General features: G+C 38.9%; 2 protein-coding genes across 3 annotated transcripts in view; one reads left to right on the top strand and one right to left on the bottom strand.

The window, feature by feature from the left end:
* Window positions 1–1,290, bottom strand: part of LOC139513784 (serine/threonine-protein kinase OSR1-like) — a 20,658-nt gene extending 19,368 nt beyond the window's left edge. For both annotated transcript variants that reach the window (XM_071302584.1, XM_071302586.1), the window contains exon 1: window positions 1,151–1,290. In XM_071302584.1, the coding sequence (XP_071158685.1) occupies window positions 1,151–1,238 (88 nt within the window). In that variant the 5' untranslated portion in view covers window positions 1,239–1,290. The remainder of the gene's footprint in view (window positions 1–1,150) is intronic.
* LOC139513786 (peroxisome assembly protein 10-B-like) lies at window positions 1,273–21,764 on the top strand. Its single transcript, XM_071302587.1, has 7 exons — window positions 1,273–1,411; window positions 4,087–4,167; window positions 4,843–4,919; window positions 5,584–5,835; window positions 6,241–6,428; window positions 6,996–7,116; window positions 21,360–21,764. The coding sequence occupies exons 1-7, from the start codon at window positions 1,303–1,305 to the stop codon at window positions 21,435–21,437; spliced, it is 906 nt and encodes a 301-aa protein (XP_071158688.1). The 5' UTR covers window positions 1,273–1,302; the 3' UTR covers window positions 21,438–21,764.

Raw genomic sequence — 21,764 nt, 5'->3', positions numbered from 1 at the left:
AAGACCTCAATAGTTCAAGCGGGACAGATTCTTGGGTCAGCTGGGAATAGCGATAAGGTGAATACCATCTTACTGTTAATTGGTATAGGGTATGTTCCGCCTAATGACATGTTCGCCCTGTGTCCATTTGCCCTGAGTTCGTTCGCCCATAGAGTCTGTTCGCCCTATTTTAAAATATCAATATTCAGGGCATTGAATTTGAATAAACTTATTCAGATATTTCTATGGTATATATTCTTATAAATTTAAACGTTTATGGCTTGTTTAAGATCATTAATTGTTCAATGACTAATAATAAAAACAAACATTTTGTTTTGATAAAATATTCAGCTTGAAATCAATAAAAACAATTTTGTACGAACTGTAAATCATGAAACAGATTTTGAAGTTCATTTATTATAATACTCTGGGACTAGTTTCATTTGAACTGCATACATTCGTGATTGACTGAATACAATTATTTTGCTAACAAATATCAATAAAGATATATTAATACATAATGTATTCCAAGTATTCTACTCTGTAAATCAAAGGGAAAATATTAAAATAGATTGCGGCAATATAAATATTTTGTCAATTTTTCAACAAACTTTAAACATATTTTGTTAAAATATTTAAAATTATGCGACTAGACAACAATTAGAGAAAATAAAAATCAGGGCGAATGGGCTCTAGGCGAACAGGTATCAGGGCAAACAGGTGCGAGGACGAACGCGAATCAGGGCAAACAGACCCGGATTCCTGTTGGTTAACTGGTAGTATATACTGAGTGCCAGGTCTCCCAGGATCGGTTCCACACTGATTCAGTACTTAATTTTGGAAGACAATCTCTCTGGTAATATTTAGTTAAAGGGTTAGGGAAATGCCTACACTATCACTATCAGCAGGAACAAGCATAATATTAATTTAAGTATTCCTGGAAGACCATATTGAAAAAATATTTTTTTATATATATTAAAATATGTGCCCTATAAAAGCAGAATAGATAATAACACACAGTCACTGTCGTTGATTAAAACATTCAATGATGAGCATAAAAACATGTTTACTGTTAAAAAATGTAGGTCAGTTGAAAAAAGGGGGGTAGGAGATTATATGTCAGAGCGGACGTTATCATTTACAAAACAGAATTTTGTAAAATTTCATGTACCAATGACATCCTTTAGCTCGTAATCGTCTTTTGTATTAGGCCATGGAGCCTTTTCCTCAGTTGCCTGGACTGTGGGTTTGTCTGCCATGATCAAGATTGACCTTGACCTAACAACTAGGGGAGATAACGTCTCAAACCGGAAATGAATTACGATGTTCAAGAAAAGTGGACATGCAGAAATAATACGATCTCATCAAAAAGACGAATTTTACATCGGATATTTAAAGTCTCAAATTACAGATATATCCCAAGCATTACTTGGTACGTCATACGGCTAGCTGACATTCATTAGATTTCCAAATATCCTGATCTTTTGGTCATGATGTTAGAACCACAGGAGTTTAAAAATTATCCTAAAAAATACCAAACTCGACTATCACAGTAGAGCTTCTCTCGAAGCTTCAAACTCCTGTGGTAGGAATAGGAGTATTGAACGCCTTTGGCTATTTAATAATAATAAGTAAATCTACACTTTAAGCTTATAGAATAGAATAGAATCATTGAGAATAGAACAGAATATTTTTATTTCCCAAATTACAGGGCCCATAAAGGGCATAAAATCAGATACAATTGATTTACATAATTGGTAACAACAACAATAGATTGTACAGTTTTATTGACCAGTTACTCGCAATCAATATATTGTAACTGCAGAGCCCGTATCTACTCTACAAATTCATATCGTTACCACCGGGATTCGAACACCAGTCGTCTGGGTGGCAGTCAGTGTGTTAACCCACTGAGCCAAATAATCGATTCCCTAGCTCAGTTGATTAAGACTGGCTATATATGTTCTACCTGTACTAAGGGGACGCAACCCTGCTACACTATTCCCCCACCACAATAGTCGTCATATCTTTATATGACTCTTAACAACACAAACCCTGGCTATACTCCAGATTACCATCATTGATTTTTTTTAGTCGGGCGCTAAATGTAACCGGAGAGCATGTATCTACTCTACAAATTCATATCGTCACCACTGGGATTCGAATCCCGGTTGTCTGCGTGACAGTCAGTGCGTTAATCCACTGAGCCAAAGAATCGATTCCATAGCTCAGTTGATTAAGACTGGCTATATATGTTCTACCTGTACTAAGGCAAAGCAACCCCGCTACAATGTACACTGTTAATATCCAAATAACACTGTTAATATCCAAATAACACTTGTAATGACCAAATAACACTTGGAATTTAAATATTAGCAAATATTCATTGATATTGGTGACTTTGAAAACATTGGTTATTAAATATTAGTATATTATCGATGTATTTTATAGCAATTTTGCTTTATACTTGCATGGAAGAGGGTCGTATAAACATGATAAATAGAGTACCTTCTTGACGAATTATGGTACTAATTCTCGCCAAATGATGTTAACAGTACATTTTGGTACATGTCAGACGATGAAATGTACAGGGTTTTTTTTAGACATTAAAGAATTTGACTGATTTTGACAATTCTGCTATTTTTTTTACCAAAATAATGTTGACTTTTATTATTTGAGACATCTGACAAATCACTGTAAGGATACATGTATTTTGACGAATCATAATAAAAAAAAAATTTGACACTAACGGAAGCCAAAAATAACCGTTTGACGACTGACAGTGAGGGGCATTCCTACCCTGGTGGAAATTGGTTTCATTGGGGTCTTTTGAAGCTAATGCCTGATTGGCTAGGGTTTTTATTGCATGTGTGCACGACGAAAGTCAAATTATTCAAAATGAAAATGGGAAACCAAGTTAAGCGGGACACGTGAAATTACAAGCATTATCATTACGATATGATAAGCAGGATACAGGAATCTAACAAAACAATAAGCTGGATCCGGGATCAGACTAATGTTGATTTAAAATTTAATATAAAAGTACATGTACCTGTTGGTCTCACTAATTAGCATAAAGAAGCAACAAGAAGAAATAAATTAGCAACAAGGGAAAAACAAGTTACAACAGAAAGACAAATTAATAGCAACAAAAAGTTTAAATACTATTAAATTGTTTAGTAAAAGTCAATTGATTTCAGTTTATTATTTGCTGTTTTATCATGTTTATAAAGTTTATAAAGTTTGATGTTTTGCTATATTTAGTACCACTATGTACTTTGTCATTGTAATCAGTCATGTCAGTAGTCAAATGGAAGTTTACCTGAAACTACTGTCTCTGCAAATTCCATCAATATATGTTTATAAAAAAATTGTTCTTAATATCATTTAGAAATGTAAGCTATTTGAAATAATTTGTCAAGTTGAATAGTCCATTTGCCAATTACCAGTGGCGGATCCAGAAATTATCATAAGTGGGGGCCCACTGACTGACCTAAGAGGGGGCCCGCTCCAGTCACACTTCAGTGATTCCCTATATAAGCAACCAATTTTTTTCCCAAAAAGGGGTGGGCCCCCCCCCCCTAAATCCGCCTCTGATTACCGTTATTGACCCTGTATTTAGAGATCCCTATTTAAGTAGTCTCCCTTATGAGGGACATCAATTTTTATTTACAATGCGAGCTAGCAGAAAGAGCAAATTTACCTGTGCGAAATGTGAGTAATCTTTAAGGTTTTAAAATCTTTTATTTAAATTAAGCTAAATACTTTTGACATCAGAAATTATTTTTCATGAAAAGTTAGTTAAACCGCCGATACATCTCTTTCAATTCATCATGCTTTGCATTGGCAACAGCCAATTTGTCCGGTATAGAACTAGTCTACAAGTGACAAAGGGAGTTTATTCGTTTAAAAAGTGTGTAATAACAGAATCAAATCGGTAATTGGAAAATGGACTATTGATTACAGATTTATTTATTCAAAGTACATCTTCTTATATCTATATACAAAGATTATGTTTGGATTTCAAGTTAAGACATTTCAGCCTTTGATATGATAATGTTGTTGACTGTCTAGAGTTTTGGTTGCATACTTTTTTATATCTTCTAGGACCAAGAAATTGGATTAAATGGCGGAAAGAACTTGATTTGTTTGCAGATCTTGGTTACTTTACCCTTACAACTTTTGCAGGTAACTTAAAACTAATGTTGATTTTTTTGGCTGAATATTGTATAAGAAACATCTTTTGTTAACTGATAATATTCACATTAAACATCAGACATTCTGTTTGTCATTCATCATGCTCATGTTATATGTTAAAGTTGCTATGTAATTATTTTTATAAATTTAATGTTAACTTTGTTATTTTACATAAGAAAACTTTATACAAAGAATCTTCAAAAAATATCTCACAGTACAACAGACCACATCAGACAAAAACACAAACAAGCATGAATAACACATGGTCCAGACTTGAAGTTACTGTTAAGTTTAATATTTTACATTAAGAACACTTGAAATATGACACATGTATGAGCTGCCACAAAGCAGTCAACATACAATGTTCAACAATGAGCAGATTTCTATATCAAGCTCTAAATCATTAAGAGTTGAGAAAAAAAAATAGTGAATAAATTGATTAGACTACACAATATCAAAGATCTTCTATCAATATGAATAAAAGGAAATATAAAGTAAGTAGAATTGAACATAAGACATCCAGATGACAACATATGATAATAAACAAAAGCTGACAAGGTTCCTGACTTGTTAAACCATGAAAAACACATGGTCCAGACAGCCTGATTGTTTGAGAATTCAGGCTCTTCCTTGTCTATTGTGAAACATTTCTCTGCTGTTTTGTAGGGTTTCAGACAATTGGAGAAGAATATGTTAACATTATACAAGTTGACAACACTTTAAGAGCTTTACCATCAAGATTTGTAAGTTTTTAGTATACAGCTGTCGTTACTGGCAATATATACATATTCTATAAATTGTCCTCATAATATTGTTCTGTTTCTTGCATACATCAATCATTCTTTACAATGAATTATCTCTGGTGTAGTTAAATAGATCCAGGACTTAAGTTTCTATGTAATAATGATTAAAGGTCTGTAAAATGAGATAAAATATATCCAATCAAATATAAAGATGAAACATCAAACAACATTTATTTTGTGAAAGTTTTTAATGCATCAGATTAACACAATAAGCAAACTGGGTTACCTAAGAAGATCAGTTTTAGGTTTTGATGTTTTTATGCCCCATTTATGGGCATTATGTTTTCTGGTCTGTGCATCCGTCTGTTCGTTCCTCTGTTTGTCCGTCCGTCTGTCCCATTTCAGGTTAAAGTTTTGGTTAAAGATTTGGTTAAAATTTTTGGTCTAGGTAGTTTTTGATGAAGTTGAAGTCCGATCAACTTGAAACTTAGCAAACATGTTGCCTATGATATGATCTTACTAATTCTAATGCCAAATTAGAGATTTTATCCTATTTTCACGGTCCACTGAACATAGAAAATGATAATGCGGATGGGGCATCCATGTACTTGGGACACATTCTTGTTATATATATCTTTCTAATGTATTCTTTATTTTTATTTAGAGAAGAATTTTTCTGATCCTGATTCATGTTTTAACACCATACACCTTACATAAAGTGATAGACTGGTTTGAGAAATGGTTGAAATCACCAGTTCGCCATGATGAAATACCAGCTGAAACTAAACATTTTCTACTAAAATGTGTACCAGTTATAAGACAGACTGTTACCTTTCTCCATCGATGTCACCTGGCTTTGTTTTACTTCCAAGGAGTGTTTTATCACATAGCCAAAAGATTTTCGGGTGTCAACTATGTAAATATTATCTATATAAATTCTTACCTTCTTTTCATCCTATATTTGCTTCTTTTAAAGATCAAAGTTGATTCTATTTCTATTGCATTTTTGTACTGAATAACTTTCAGTCCTGTATATATGGTAGTGCGTAATGGAAATGAAGCGTGTTAACATGGTTAAGTGTCAGATACTACACCGTGCTAATGGCTGTAAAACTGAGAAAAGAATGGAATACATGATCCCTTTTTTTTTTATCTCATCCCTGTGGTATGATCATCTGATTTTAAGGATTTCAAAAAGTTGTCATTAAGAAGTAAAAGATAAAATCTTGTAGATTAATACATATCTCTTCCAAAGCAGACACATTTTTTCTACAGAACTTATCCAGTAGACACATTTTAACTAAATCTCTCTCTATTACAGGTGAAATACAGTCTTCATAAACAGCAGACAGGACCTAATGTCCTCACTCAAAGCTTTAAAATCTTAGGAGTTTTGTCATTTGCTCAACTGGTCGGCAGTATAGGAATCCATGCCTACAATGCTTATATAAACAAAGATAAAATTGTTAAAAGTTTTAGAAGGGAGACAACTCCTGAGCTGGATGATAGGTAATTGGTACTTTTTGTAACAAAAGGAACCTCTGTTCTTAATCTCCACAATACTAATAGGTACACAGAAGAATGGTTTGTAAGATTCTGTTCAGCCAAGATCACTCTAAGCCATGCTATCATTACATTACAGGATAGCAGACACCTAAATTATAAAAATATTCAACAATACCCTACCATTACATCATTGGGAGTTTCTAAAAGCAACCTTGGAGTTTTGAACTGCTGATATAGAATTCATGCCATCCTAACCATATTTTTTCCCCTAAAGGTGCATTGTTCCATTGGCAATTTTTTCACATGTCTTTATTTTATACTGTTGCATAAGTATTGAAATTATCTGTTAAGAAACATTTCAGATCTTAGTGTTAGTCATCTGCTTCTGAAAATGGCCTTCATAACAGACACCAAATATCTTGTTTCTGGAAATGGCCTTCATAACAGACACCAAATATCTTGAAAGCTGAAAATTAAAAAATTGTTTAAATCCAAAGAAACTTAAGTAAAAACCAACCTTACAGTTCTTTATGTCTAAATTTACATTTTTAACATGTTTGTTATTTTCAGTGAAGTGTCCAGTCCAGCTCTGAAATGTGCTTTATGTCTAGAGAAAAGACAAAGTACAACATCAACACCATGTGGTCACCTGTTCTGTTGGAACTGTATACATGAATGGTGTCAAAATAAGGTATGTGTTCTAAATATAACTTATTAAAACATTGGAGGTCTTAGGGATGACTTTTTAAAGAGGCTCTAGTTACAAGTTCTGTCATTCTATCGCAATTTGGAAGTTATAATTGGTGAAAAATGCCAAATTGGTCAAAAATTGAAGGGTGTTAGCTATTGTAACAATTCAATTGAAGATTTCAATCATTTTAGAATATTGGTCAGGGGTGTGGAAATGCTATGCCCGACTCGCCCGACTCGTACATTTGAACAACCGGACAAGTAATTATTTTTGTCTTGGTTGCCCGTGGACAAGTAAAAAAATATACAACACTTGTACAAGACAAAGTTCAAATGCAACAAAAACATAAAATTAATTTCAAAACGTATAAAGATGTTTAATTTATGTAAAAGAAACCAATCTTCAGCAACTAAAAACATCGATGTTCATGACGATAAATATTATATGATACTGGAAATAGATTGAATAATAAATTTTAAAAAGTATGCGAACCAGAGTCGCGTAACATTGCATTGGCTTTGTTCATTGACCCTGGATCGTCGATTAAGTTTTATCCATCATTTACCGGTTGTGTCATTTCCTTAAATTTTGTATCGAGATTCAGATTGACAAATACTTAATAAAAAGCTGGACAAGCAAGACAAAAAGAATCATGAGTCGAGTAGAAAACCTTAAATGCAAACGGAGGACACACAGTATTTAAAAAAAAAGGAAAGGGAAGCGAGAATCACTGTCCTCTGCTCAAATTTAGTTTATTATGTACCTATTGGCTACAATTTTTATTCCAAAACTGCTGCAGAATGGTCCTTTACATGTCATTTCATTGGTTGGTTTGCTATTAGGTTTCTGTCCCACTGATGTTAACCCATTTCTTACTTTCCTAATTTTTTACACATATAAACAAATGGATTTCATTCGTTTGTGATGCACAATAGTGCTAAGTAAGAATCATATATTAGCTAACAAGAAATACTTCAATATTTATTGGGATCATCAGGGCAAGTAAATTTTTTTCCGGACAAGTAAAATTTTTAGTTTTACTTGCCCAGGGACAAGTGCTCACAACAAATATTTCCACACCCCTGTTGGTTTGCAAGGTCTCAAATACAATTTATAGATCATTTACTCAATTGAAAGTTCTCAAACCAAATATGGTAAAGATTCAGAGAATTGAAAAAAACTATTGGTTTACTTTAAACACAAAGAACAGTGACACATGGATGTGTTATAATTACCTATGGATGGCTTAGAAGGGAGGCAGAAATAAGAAAACTCAAAGTTGCTTAGTTTTATGTTGCTGGTCATTGGCAATCATAATACATAATCTTATTTTTATAATTTTGATTTCTGATTTTTTAATGCCGCCTTTAAGCATCGTTTTGGGGTTTTTTGGTGGTGGCCAGTTTTTATTGGTGGAGGAAGTTGAAGTGCCCAGAGAAAACCACTGACCTTCAAATAGAAAACTGACAATCCTAGTCAATTAAGTTTGGAGTACAGTGCACCTGCAACTCATAACCTCAGGTTGACTGGCTAGTGATTACTGTAGTAACTACTTAGACCACTCTACCACCAACTCACAACCTCAGCGTTGACTGGCTAGTGATTACTGTAGTAACTACTTAGACCACTCTACCACCAACTCATAACCTCAGTGTTGACTGGCTAGTGATTACTGTAGTAACTACTTAGACCACTCTACCACCAACTCATAACCTCAGGGTTGACTGGCTAGTGATTACTGTAGTAACTACTTAGACCACTCTACCACCAACTCACAACCTCAGTGTTGACTGGCTAGTGATTACTGTAGTAACTACTTAGACCACTCTACCACCAACTCATAACCTCAGGGTTGACTGGCTAGTGATTACTGTAGTAACTACTTAGACCACTCTACCACCAACTCATAACCTCAGTGTTGACTGGCTAGTGATTACTGTAGTAACTACTTAGACCACTTTACCACCAACTCATAACCTCAGGGTTGACTGGCTAGTGATTACTGTAGTAACTACTTAGACCACTCTACCACCAACTCATAACCTCAGGGTTGACTGGCTAGTGATTACTGTAGTAACTACTTAGACCACTCTACCACCAACTCACAACCTCAGGGTTGACTGGCTAGTGATTACTGTAGTAACTACTTAGACCACTCTACCACCAACTCATAACCTCAGGGTTGACTGGCTAGTGATTACTGTAGTAACTACTTAGACCACTCTACCACCAACTCATAACCTCAGTGTTGACTGGCTAGTGATTACTGTAGTAACTACTTAGACCACTCTACCACCAACTCCTAACCTCAGTGTTGACTGGCTAGTGATTACTGTAGTAACTACTTAGACCACTCTACCACCAACTCCTAACCTCAGGGTTGACTGGCTAGTGATTACTGTAGTAACTACTTAGACCACTCTACCACCAACTCATAACCTCAGGGTTGACTGGCTAGTGATTACTGTAGTAACTACTTAGACCACTCTACCACCAACTCATAACCTCAGGGTTGACTGGCTAGTGATTACTGTAGTAACTACTTAGACCACTCTACCACCAACTCATAACCTCAGTGTTGACTGGCTAGTGATTACTGTAGTAACTACTTAGACCACTCTACCACCAACTCATAACCTCAGGGTTGACTGGCTAGTGATTACTGTAGTAACTACTTAGACCACTCTACCACCAACTCATAACCTCAGGGTTGACTGGCTAGTGATTACTGTAGTAACTACTTAGACCACTCTACCACCAACTCATAACCTCAGGGTTGACTGGCTAGTGATTACTGTAGTAACTGCTTAGACCACTCTACCACCAACTCACAACCTCAGTGTTGACTGGCTAGTGATTACTGTAGTAACTGCTTAGACCACTCTACCACCAACTCACAACCTCAGGGTTGACTGGCTAGTGATTACTGTAGTAACTACTTAGACCACTCTACCACCAACTCATAACCTCAGGGTTGACTGGCTAGTGATTACTGTAGTAACTACTTAGACCACTCTACCACCAACTCATAACCTCAGTGTTGACTGACTAGTGATTACTGTAGTAACTACTTAGACCACTCTACCAACAACTCATAACCTCAGTGTTGACTGGCTAGTGATTACTGTAGTAACTACTTAGACCACTCTACCACCAACTCACAACCTCAGTGTTGTCTGGCTAGTGATTACTGTAGTAACTACTTAGACCACTCTACCACCAACTCATAACCTCAGGGTTGACTGGCTAGTGATTACTGTAGTATCTACTTAGACCACTCTACCACCAACTCACAACTTCAGTGTTGACTGGCTAGTGATTACTGTAGTAACTACTTAGACCACTCTACCACCAACTCATAACCTCAGGGTTGACTGACTAGTGATTACTGTAGTAACTACTTAGACCACTCTACCACCAACTCATAACCTCAGGGTTGACTGGCTAGTGATTACTGTAGTAACTACTTAGACCACTCTACCACCAACTCATAACCTCAGTGTTGACTGACTAGTGATTACTGTAGTAACTACTTAGACCACTCTACCACCAACTCACAACCTCAGTGTTGTCTGGCTAGTGATTACTGTAGTAACTACTTAGACCACTCTACCACCAACTCATAACCTCAGGGTTGACTGGCTAGTGATTACTGTAGTAACTACTTAGACCACTCTACCACCAACTCACAACCTCAGGGTTGACTGGCTAGTGATTACTGTAGTAACTACTTAGACCACTCTACCACCAACTCATAACCTCAGTGTTGACTGGCTAGTGATTACTGTAGTAACTACTTAGACCACTCTACCACCAACTCATAACCTCAGGGTTGACTGGCTAGTGATTACTGTAGTAACTACTTAGACCACTCTACCACCAACTCACAACCTCAGGGTTGACTGGCTAGTGATTACTGTAGTAACTACTTAGACCACTCTACCACCAACTCATAACCTCAGGGTTGACTGGCTAGTGATTACTGTAGTAACTACTTAGACCACTCTACCACCAACTCATAACCTCAGGGTTGACTGGCTAGTGATTACTGTAGTAACTACTTAGACCACTCTACCACCAACTCATAACCTCAGGGTTGACTGACTAGTGATTACAGTAGTAACTACTTAGACCACTCTACCACCAACTCATAACCTCAGGGTTGACTGACTAGTGATTACTGTAGTAACTACTTAGACCACTCTACCACCAACTCATAACCTCAGTGTTGACTGGCTAGTGATTACTGTAGTAACTACTTAGACCACTCTACCACCAACTCACAACCTCAGGGTTGACTGGCTAGTGATTACTGTAGTAACTACTTAGACCACTCTACCACCAACTCACAACCTCAGGGTTGACTGGCTAGTGATTACTGTAGTAACTACTTAGACCACTCTACCACCAACTCACAACCTCAGGGTTGACTGGCTAGTGATTACTGTAGTAACTACTTAGACCACTCTACCACCAACTCATAACCTCAGGGTTGACTGGCTAGTGATTACTGTAGTAACTACTTAGACCACTCTACCACCAACTCACAACCTCAGGGTTGACTGGCTAGTGATTACTGTAGTAACTACTTAGACCACTCTACCACCAACTCACAACCTCAGGGTTGACTGGCTAGTGATTACTGTAGTAACTACTTAGACCACTCTACCAACAACTCACAACCTCAGGGTTGACTGGCTAGTGATTACTGTAGTAACTACTTAGACCACTCTACCACCAACTCATAACCTCAGGGTTGAATGGCTAGTGATTACTGTAGTAACTACTTAGACCACTCTACCACCAACTCATAACCTCAGGGTTGACTGGCTAGTGATTACTGTAGTAACTACTTAGACCACTCTACCACCAACTCATAACCTCAGGGTTGACTGGCTAGTGATTACTGTAGTAACTACTTAGACCACTCTACCACCAACTCACAACCTCAGGGTTGACTGGCTAATGATTACTGTAGTAACTACTTAGACCACTCTACCACCAATTCATAACCTCAGGGTTGACTGGCTAGTGATTACTGTAGTAACTACTTAGACCACTCTACCACCAACTCATAACCTCAGTGTTGACTGACTAGTGATTACTGTAGTAACTACTTAGACCACTCTACCACCAACTCACAACCTCAGGGTTGACTGGCTAGTGATTACTGTAGTAACTACTTAGACCACTCTACCACCAACTCACAACCTCAGGGTTGACTGGCTAGTGATTACTGTAGTAACTACTTAGACCACTCTACCACCAACTCATAACCTCAGGGTTGACTGGCTAGTGATTACTGTAGTAACTACTTAGACCACTCTACCACCAACTCATAACCTCAGGGTTGACTGGCTAGTGATTACAGTAGTAACTACTTAGACCACTCTACCACCAACTCATAACCTCAGGGTTGAATGGCTAGTGATTACAGTAGTAACTACTTAGACCACTCTACCACCAACTCATAACCTCAGGGTTGACTGGCTAGTGATTACAGTAGTAACTACTTAGACCACTCTACCACCAACTCACAACCTCAGTGTTGACTGGCTAGTGATTACTGTAGTAACTACTTAGACCACTCTACCACCAACTCACAACCTCAGTGTTGACTGGCTAGTGATTACTGTAGTATCTACTTAGACCACTCTACCACCAACTCATAACCTCAGGGTTGACTGGCTAGTGATTACTGTAGTAACTACTTAGACCACTCTACCACCAACTCATAACCTCAGGGTTGACTGGCTAGTGATTACTGTAGTAACTACTTAGACCACTCTACCACCAACTCATAACCTCAGGGTTGACTGGCTAGTGATTACTGTAGTAACTACTTAGACCACTCTACCACCAACTCACAACCTCAGTGTTGACTGGCTAGTGATTACAGTAGTAACTACTTAGACCACTCTACCACCAACTCACAACCTCAGTGTTGACTGGCTAGTGATTACTGTAGTAACTACTTAGACCACTCTACCACCAACTCATAACCTCAGTGTTGACTGGCTAGTGATTACTGTAGTATCTACTTAGACCACTCTACCACCAACTCATAACCTCAGGGTTGACTGGCTAGTGATTACTGTAGTAACTACTTAGACCACTCTACCACCAACTCATAACCTCAGGGTTGACTGGCTAGTGATTACTGTAGTAACTACTTAGACCACTCTACCACCAACTCATAACCTCAGGGTTGACTGGCTAGTGATTACTGTAGTAACTACTTAGACCACTCTACCACCAACTCATAACCTCAGGGTTGACTGGCTAGTGATTACTGTAGTAACTACTTAGACCACTCTACCACCAACTCATAACCTCAGGGTTGACTGGCTAGTGATTACTGTAGTAACTACTTAGACCACTCTACCACCAACTCATAACCTCAGTGTTGACTGGCTAGTGATTACTGTAGTAACTACTTAGACCACTCTACCACCAACTCATAACCTCAGTGTTGACTGGCTAGTGATTACTGTAGTAACTACTTAGACCACTCTACCACCAACTCATAACCTCAGGGTTGACTGGCTAGTGATTACTGTAGTAACTACTTAGACCACTCTACCACCAACTCATAACCTCAGTGTTGACTGGCTAGTGATTACTGTAGTAACTACTTAGACCACTCTACCACCAACTCATAACCTCAGGGTTGACTGGCTAGTGATTACTGTAGTAACTACTTAGACCACTCTACCAACAACTCATAACCTCAGGGTTGACTGGCTAGTGATTACTGTAGTAACTACTTAGACCACTCTACCACCAACTCACAACCTCAGGGTTGACTGGCTAGTGATTACTGTAGTAACTACTTAGACCACTCTACCACCAACTCACAACCTCAGGGTTGAATGGCTAGTGATTACTGTAGTAACTACTTAGACCACTCTACCACCAACTCATAACCTCAGTGTTGACTGACTAGTGATTACTGTAGTAACTACTTAGACCACTCTACCACCAACTCATAACCTCAGTGTTGACTGACTAGTGATTACTGTAGTAACTACTTAGACCACTCTACCACCAACTCATAACCTCAGTGTTGACTGACTAGTGATTACTGTAGTAACTACTTAGACCACTCTACCACCAACTCATAACCTCAGGGTTGACTGACTAGTGATTACAGTAGTAACTACTTAGACCACTCTACCACCAACTCATAACCTCAGGGTTGACTGACTAGTGATTACTGTAGTAACTACTTAGACCACTCTACCACCAACTCATAACCTCAGTGTTGACTGACTAGTGATTACTGTAGTAACTACATAGACCACTCTACCACCAACTCATAACCTCAGTGTTGACTGACTAGTGATTACTGTAGTAACTACATAGACCACTCTACCACCAACTCATAACCTCAGTGTTGACTGACTAGTGATTACTGTAGTAACTACTTAGACCACTCTACCACCAACTCATAACCTCAGTGTTGACTGACTAGTGATTACTGTAGTAACTACTTAGACCACTCTACCACCAACTCATAACCTCAGTGTTGACTGACTAGTGATTACTGTAGTAACTACTTAGACCACTCTACCACCAACTCATAACCTCAGGGTTGACTGGCTAGTGATTACTGTAGTAACTACTTAGACCACTCTACCACCAACTCATAACCTCAGGGTTGACTGGCTAGTGATTACTGTAGTAACTACTTAGACCACTCTACCACCAACTCATAACCTCAGGGTTGACTGGCTAGTGATTACAGTAGTAACTACTTAGACCACTCTACCACCAACTCATAACCTCAGGGTTGAATGGCTAGTGATTACAGTAGTAACTACTTAGACCACTCTACCACCAACTCATAACCTCAGGGTTGACTGGCTAGTGATTACAGTAGTAACTACTTAGACCACTCTACCACCAACTCACAACCTCAGTGTTGACTGGCTAGTGATTACTGTAGTAACTACTTAGACCACTCTACCACCAACTCACAACCTCAGTGTTGACTGGCTAGTGATTACTGTAGTATCTACTTAGACCACTCTACCACCAACTCACAACCTCAGGGTTGACTGGCTAGTGATTACTGTAGTAACTACTTAGACCACTCTACCACCAACTCATAACCTCAGGGTTGACTGGCTAGTGATTACTGTAGTAACTACTTAGACCACTCTACCACCAACTCATAACCTCAGGGTTGACTGGCTAGTGATTACTGTAGTAACTACTTAGACCACTCTACCACCAACTCATAACCTCAGGGTTGACTGGCTAGTGATTACTGTAGTAACTACTTAGACCACTCTACCACCAACTCATAACCTCAGGGTTGACTGGCTAGTGATTACTGTAGTAACTACTTAGACCACTCTACCACCAACTCATAACCTCAGGGTTGACTGGCTAGTGATTACTGTAGTAACTACTTAGACCACTCTACCACCAACTCATAACCTCAGGGTTGACTGGCTAGTGATTACTGTAGTAACTACTTAGACCACTCTACCACCAACTCATAACCTCAGGGTTGACTGGCTAGTGATTACTGTAGTAACTACTTAGACCACTCTACCACCAACTCATAACCTCAGGGTTGACTGGCTAGTGATTACTGTAGTAACTACTTAGACCACTCTACCACCAACTCATAACCTCAGGGTTGACTGGCTAGTGATTACTGTAGTAACTACTTAGACCACTCTACCACCAACTCATAACCTCAGGGTTGACTGGCTAGTGATTACTGTAGTAACTACTTAGACCACTCTACCACCAACTCATAACCTCAGGGTTGACTGGCTAGTGATTACTGTAGTAACTACTTAGACCACTCTACCACCAACTCATAACCTCAGGGTTGACTGGCTAGTGATTACTGTAGTAACTACTTAGACCACTCTACCACCAACTCATAACCTCAGGGTTGACTGGCTAGTGATTACTGTAGTAACTACTTAGACCACTCTACCACCAACTCATAACCTCAGGGTTGACTGGCTAGTGATTACTGTAGTAACTACTTAGACCACTCTACCACCAACTCATAACCTCAGGGTTGACTGGCTAGTGATTACTGTAGTAACTACTTAGACCACTCTACCACCAACTCATAACCTCAGGGTTGACTGGCTAGTGATTACTGTAGTAACTACTTAGACCACTCTACCACCAACTCACAACCTCAGGGTTGACTGGCTAGTGATTACTGTAGTAACTACTTAGACCACTCTACCACCAACTCACAACCTCAGGGTTGACTGGCTAGTGATTACTGTAGTAACTACTTAGACCACTCTACCACCAACTCACAACCTCAGGGTTGACTGGCTAGTGATTACTGTAGTAACTACTTAGACCACTCTACCACCAACTCACAACCTCAGGGTTGACTGGCTAGTGATTACTGTAGTAACTACTTAGACCACTCTACCACCAACTCATAACCTCAGGGTTGACTGGCTAGTGATTACTGTAGTAACTACTTAGACCACTCTACCACCAACTCATAACCTCAGGGTTGACTGGCTAGTGATTACTGTAGTAACTACTTAGACCACTCTACCACCAACTCATAACCTCAGGGTTGACTGGCTAGTGATTACTGTAGTAACTACTTAGACCACTCTACCACCAACTCACAACCTCAGGGTTGACTGGCTAGTGATTACTGTAGTAACTACTTAGACCACTCTACCACCAACTCACAACCTCAGGTTGACTGGCTAGTGATTACTGTAGTAACTACTTAGACCACTCTACCACCAACTCATAACCTCAGGGTTGAATGGCTAGTGATTACTGTAGTAACTACTTAGACCACTCTACCAACAACTCATAACCTCAGGGTTGAATGGCTAGTGATTACTGTAGTAACTACTTAGACCACTCTACCACCAACTCATAACCTCAGGGTTGACTGGCTAGTGATTACTGTAGTAACTACTTAGACCACTCTACCACCAACTCATAACCTCAGGGTTGACTGGCTAGTGATTACTGTAGTAACTACTTAGACCACTCTACCACCAACTCACAACCTCAGGGTTGACTGGCTAGTGATTACTGTAGTAACTACTTAGACCACTCTACCACCAACTCACAACCTCAGGTTGACTGGCTAGTGATTACTGTAGTAACTACTTAGACCACTCTACCACCAACTCATAACCTCAGGGTTGAATGGCTAGTGATTACTGTAGTAACTACTTAGACCACTCTACCAACAACTCATAACCTCAGGGTTGAATGGCTAGTGATTACTGTAGTAACTACTTAGACCACTCTACCACCAACTCATAACCTCAGGGTTGACTGGCTAGTGATTACTGTAGTAACTACTTAGACCACTCTACCACCAACTCATAACCTCAGGGTTGACTGGCTAGTGATTACTGTAGTAACTACTTAGACCACTCTACCACCAACTCATAACCTCAGGGTTGAATGGCTAGTGATTACTGTAGTAACTACTTAGACCACTCTACCAACAACTCATAACCTCAGGGTTGAATGGCTAGTGATTACTGTAGTAACTACTTAGACCACTCTACCACCAACTCACAACCTCAGTGTTGACTGGCTAGTGATTACTGTAGTAACTGCTTAGACCACTCTACCACCAACTCATAACCTCAGTGTTGACTGGCTAGTGATTACTGTAGTAACTACTTAGACCACTCTACCACCAACTCACAACCTCAGGGTTGACTGGCTAGTGATTACTGTAGTAACTACTTAGACCACTCTACCACCAACTCACAACCTCAGGGTTGACTGGCTAGTGATTACTGTAGTAACTACTTAGACCACTCTACCACCAACTCATAACCTCAGGGTTGACTGGCTAGTGATTACTGTAGTAACTACTTAGACCACTCTACCACCAACTCATAACCTCAGGGTTGACTGGCTAGTGATTACTGTAGTAACTACTTAGACCACTCTACCACCAACTCACAACCTCAGTGTTGACTGGCTAGTGATTACTGTAGTAACTACTTAGACCACTCTACCACCAACTCATAACCTCAGTGTTGACTGGCTAGTGATTACTGTAGTAACTACTTAGACCACTCTACCACCAACTCATAACCTCAGGGTTGACTGGCTAGTGATTACTGTAGTAACTACTTAGACCACTCTACCACCAACTCATAACCTCAGGGTTGACTGGCTAGTGATTACTGTAGTAACTACTTAGACCACTCTACCACCAACTCATAACCTCAGTGTTGACTGGCTAGTGATTACTGTAGTAACTACTTAGACCACTCTACCACCAACTCATAACCTCAGGGTTGACTGGCTAGTGATTACTGTAGTAACTACTTAGACCACTCTACCACCAACTCATAACCTCAGGGTTGACTGGCTAGTGATTACTGTAGTAACTACTTAGACCACTCTACCACCAACTCATAACCTCAGGGTTGAATGGCTAGTGATTACTGTAGTAACTACTTAGACCACTCTACCACCAACTCATAACCTCAGTGTTGACTGGCTAGTGATTACTGTAGTAACTACTTAGACCACTCTACCACCAACTCATAACCTCAGGGTTGACTGGCTAGTGATTACTGTAGTAACTACTTAGACCACTCTACCACCAACTCACAACCTCAGTGTTGACTGGCTAGTGATTACTGTAGTAACTACTTAGACCACTCTACCACCAACTCATAACCTCAGGGTTGACTGGCTAGTGATTACTGTAGTAACTACTTAGACCACTCTACCACCAACTCATAACCTCAGGGTTGACTGGCTAGTGATAACTGTAGTAACTACTTAGACCACTCTACCACCAACTCACAACCTCAGTGTTGACTGGCTAGTGATTACTGTAGTAACTACTTAGACCACTCTACCAACAACTCACAACCTCAGTGTTGACTGGCTAGTGATAACTGTAGTAACTACTTAGACCACTCTACCACCAACTCATAACCTCAGGGTTGAATGGCTAGTGATTACTGTAGTAACTACTTAGACCACTCTACCACCAACTCATAACCTCAGTGTTGACTGGCTAGTGATTACTGTAGTAACTACTTAGACCACTCTACCACCAACTCATAACCTCAGGGTTGAATGGCTAGTGATTACTGTAGTAACTACTTAGACCACTCTACCACCAACTCATAACCTCAGTGTTGACTGGCTAGTGATTACTGTAGTAACTACTTAGACCACTCTACCACCAACTCATAACCTCAGGGTTGAATGGCTAGTGATTACTGTAGTAACTACTTAGACCACTCTACCACCAACTCATAACCTCAGTGTTGACTGGCTAGTGATTACTGTAGTAACTACTTAGACCACTCTACCAACAACTCACAACCTCAGGGTTGACTGGCTAGTGATTACTGTAGTAACTGCTTAGACCACTCTACCACCAACTCATAACCTCAGTGTTGACTGGCTAGTGATTACAGTAGTAACTACTTAGACCACTCTACCACCAACTCACAACCTCAGTGTTGACTGACTAGTGATTACAGTAGTAACTACTTAGACCACTCTACCACCAACTCATAACCTCAGGGTTGACTGGCTAGTGATTACTGTAGTAACTACTTAGACCACTCTACCACCAACTCACAACCTCAGGGTTGACTGGCTAGTGATTACTGTAGTAACTACTTAGACCACTCTACCACCAACTCATAACCTCAGGGTTGACTGGCTAGTGATTACTGTAGTAACTACTTAGACCACTCTACCACCAACTCACAACCTCAGTGTTGACTGGCTAGTGATTACTGTAGTAACTACTTAGACCACTCTACCACCAACTCACAACCTCAGGGTTGACTGGCTAGTGATTACTGTAGTAACTACTTAGACCACTCTACCACCAACTCATAACCTCAGGGTTGACTGGCTAGTGATTACAGTAGTAACTACTTAGACCACTCTACCACCAACTCACAACCTCAGGGTTGACTGGCTAGTGATTACTGTAGTAACTACTTAGACCACTCTACCACCAACTCATAACCTCAGGGTTGACTGGCTAGTGATTACTGTAGTAACTACTTAGACCACTCTACCACCAACTCACAACCTCAGGGTTGAATGGCTAGTGATTACTGTAGTAACTACTTAGACCACTCTACCACCAACTCATAACCTCAGTGTTGACTGGCTAGTGATTACTGTAGTAACTACTTAGACCACTCTACCACCAACTCACAACCTCAGGGTTGACTGGCTAGTGATTACAGTAGTAACTACTTAGACCACTCTACCACCAACTCACAACCTCAGGGTTGACTGACTAGTGATTACAGTAGTAACTACTTAGACCACTCTACCACCAACTCACAACCTCAGGGTACCACCAACTCACAACCTCAGGGTTGACTGGCTAGTGATTACAGTAGTAACTACTTAGACCACTCTACCACCAACTCATAACCTCAGTGTTGACTGGCTAGTGATTACTGTAGTAACTACTTAGACCACTCTACCACCAACTCACAACCTCAGTGTTGACTGGCTAGTGATTACTGTAGTAACTACTTAGACTACTCTACCACCAACTCATAACCTCAGGGTTGACTGGCTAGTGATTACTGTAGTAACTACTTAGACCACTCTACCAACAACTCATAACCTCAGGGTTGACTGGCTAGTGATTACTGTAGTAACTACTTAGACCACTCTACCACCAACTCACAACCTCAGTGTTGACTGGCTAGTGATTACTGTAGTAACTACTTAGACTACTCTACCACCAACTCATAACCTCAGGGTTGAATGGCTAGTGATTACTGTAGTAACTACTTAGACCACTCTACCAACAAGGCCTCTTCTCCTTTAAATAAAGTAACCAATGTCTGTTTATGGATTTGTTTGTTTGTTTGTTGTTAGGCATAGTTCATGAAGATTTAGGTTCTAATCCAGATAATTCTCATTCAAGCTTGGTTTCAGCAAGTATTCCTACCATAAAGAAACATATATTGTATTATGGAGATACAATATTCTGTTTAATGGCAATTTATCAATATTAAGATGATATATTTATCCTAAGCACCTGTTCTTCATAAAAAACTATAATTATAAATAAACCGTCAATAGCATTTTAAGAAAAAGAAACAACATGTACTTATTACTCTCTCATTACTGTAACAGTTTTTTAATGCAACTAAAGGTATTTCAATATGATTCAACATTGTTGATGATTTAATGTAAATTATGTCTACTTTCTAATGAACTAAAGATCTGTTTTCCTTTATTTTCAGCCTGAATGTCCATTGTGTAGAGAGAAATTACAGCCCCAGTCTTTAGTGTTCCTTCACAACTTTGATCCACCAGGTTAACATATGTGGTTGTGATTCAAAATAACATCTTATAAACATGGTTGACATATGTTGTTATGTAGAACTTATGTTATCTAGATGGTTGACATATGTTGTTATGTAGAACTTATGTTATCTACATGGTTGACATATGTTGTTATGTAGAACTTATGTTATCTACATGGTTGACATATGTTGTTATGTAGAACTTATGTTATCTACATGGTTGACATATGGTTGTGTTTGACATATGTGCAATATAAACATTATCTGTACAAGAAAATTGATGCCAGCTTTTGTTATATGATTTTGTATTTTTTTACAAATAAAACCTGTATATTTGCATAA

Source organism: Mytilus edulis, chromosome 2, assembly GCF_963676685.1.
Source record: "Mytilus edulis chromosome 2, xbMytEdul2.2, whole genome shotgun sequence".
NCBI lineage: Eukaryota > Metazoa > Mollusca > Bivalvia > Mytilida > Mytilidae > Mytilus > Mytilus edulis.
Note: the sequence above shows the minus strand (reverse complement) of the source record. Positions and strands in the feature narration are given on the sequence as shown.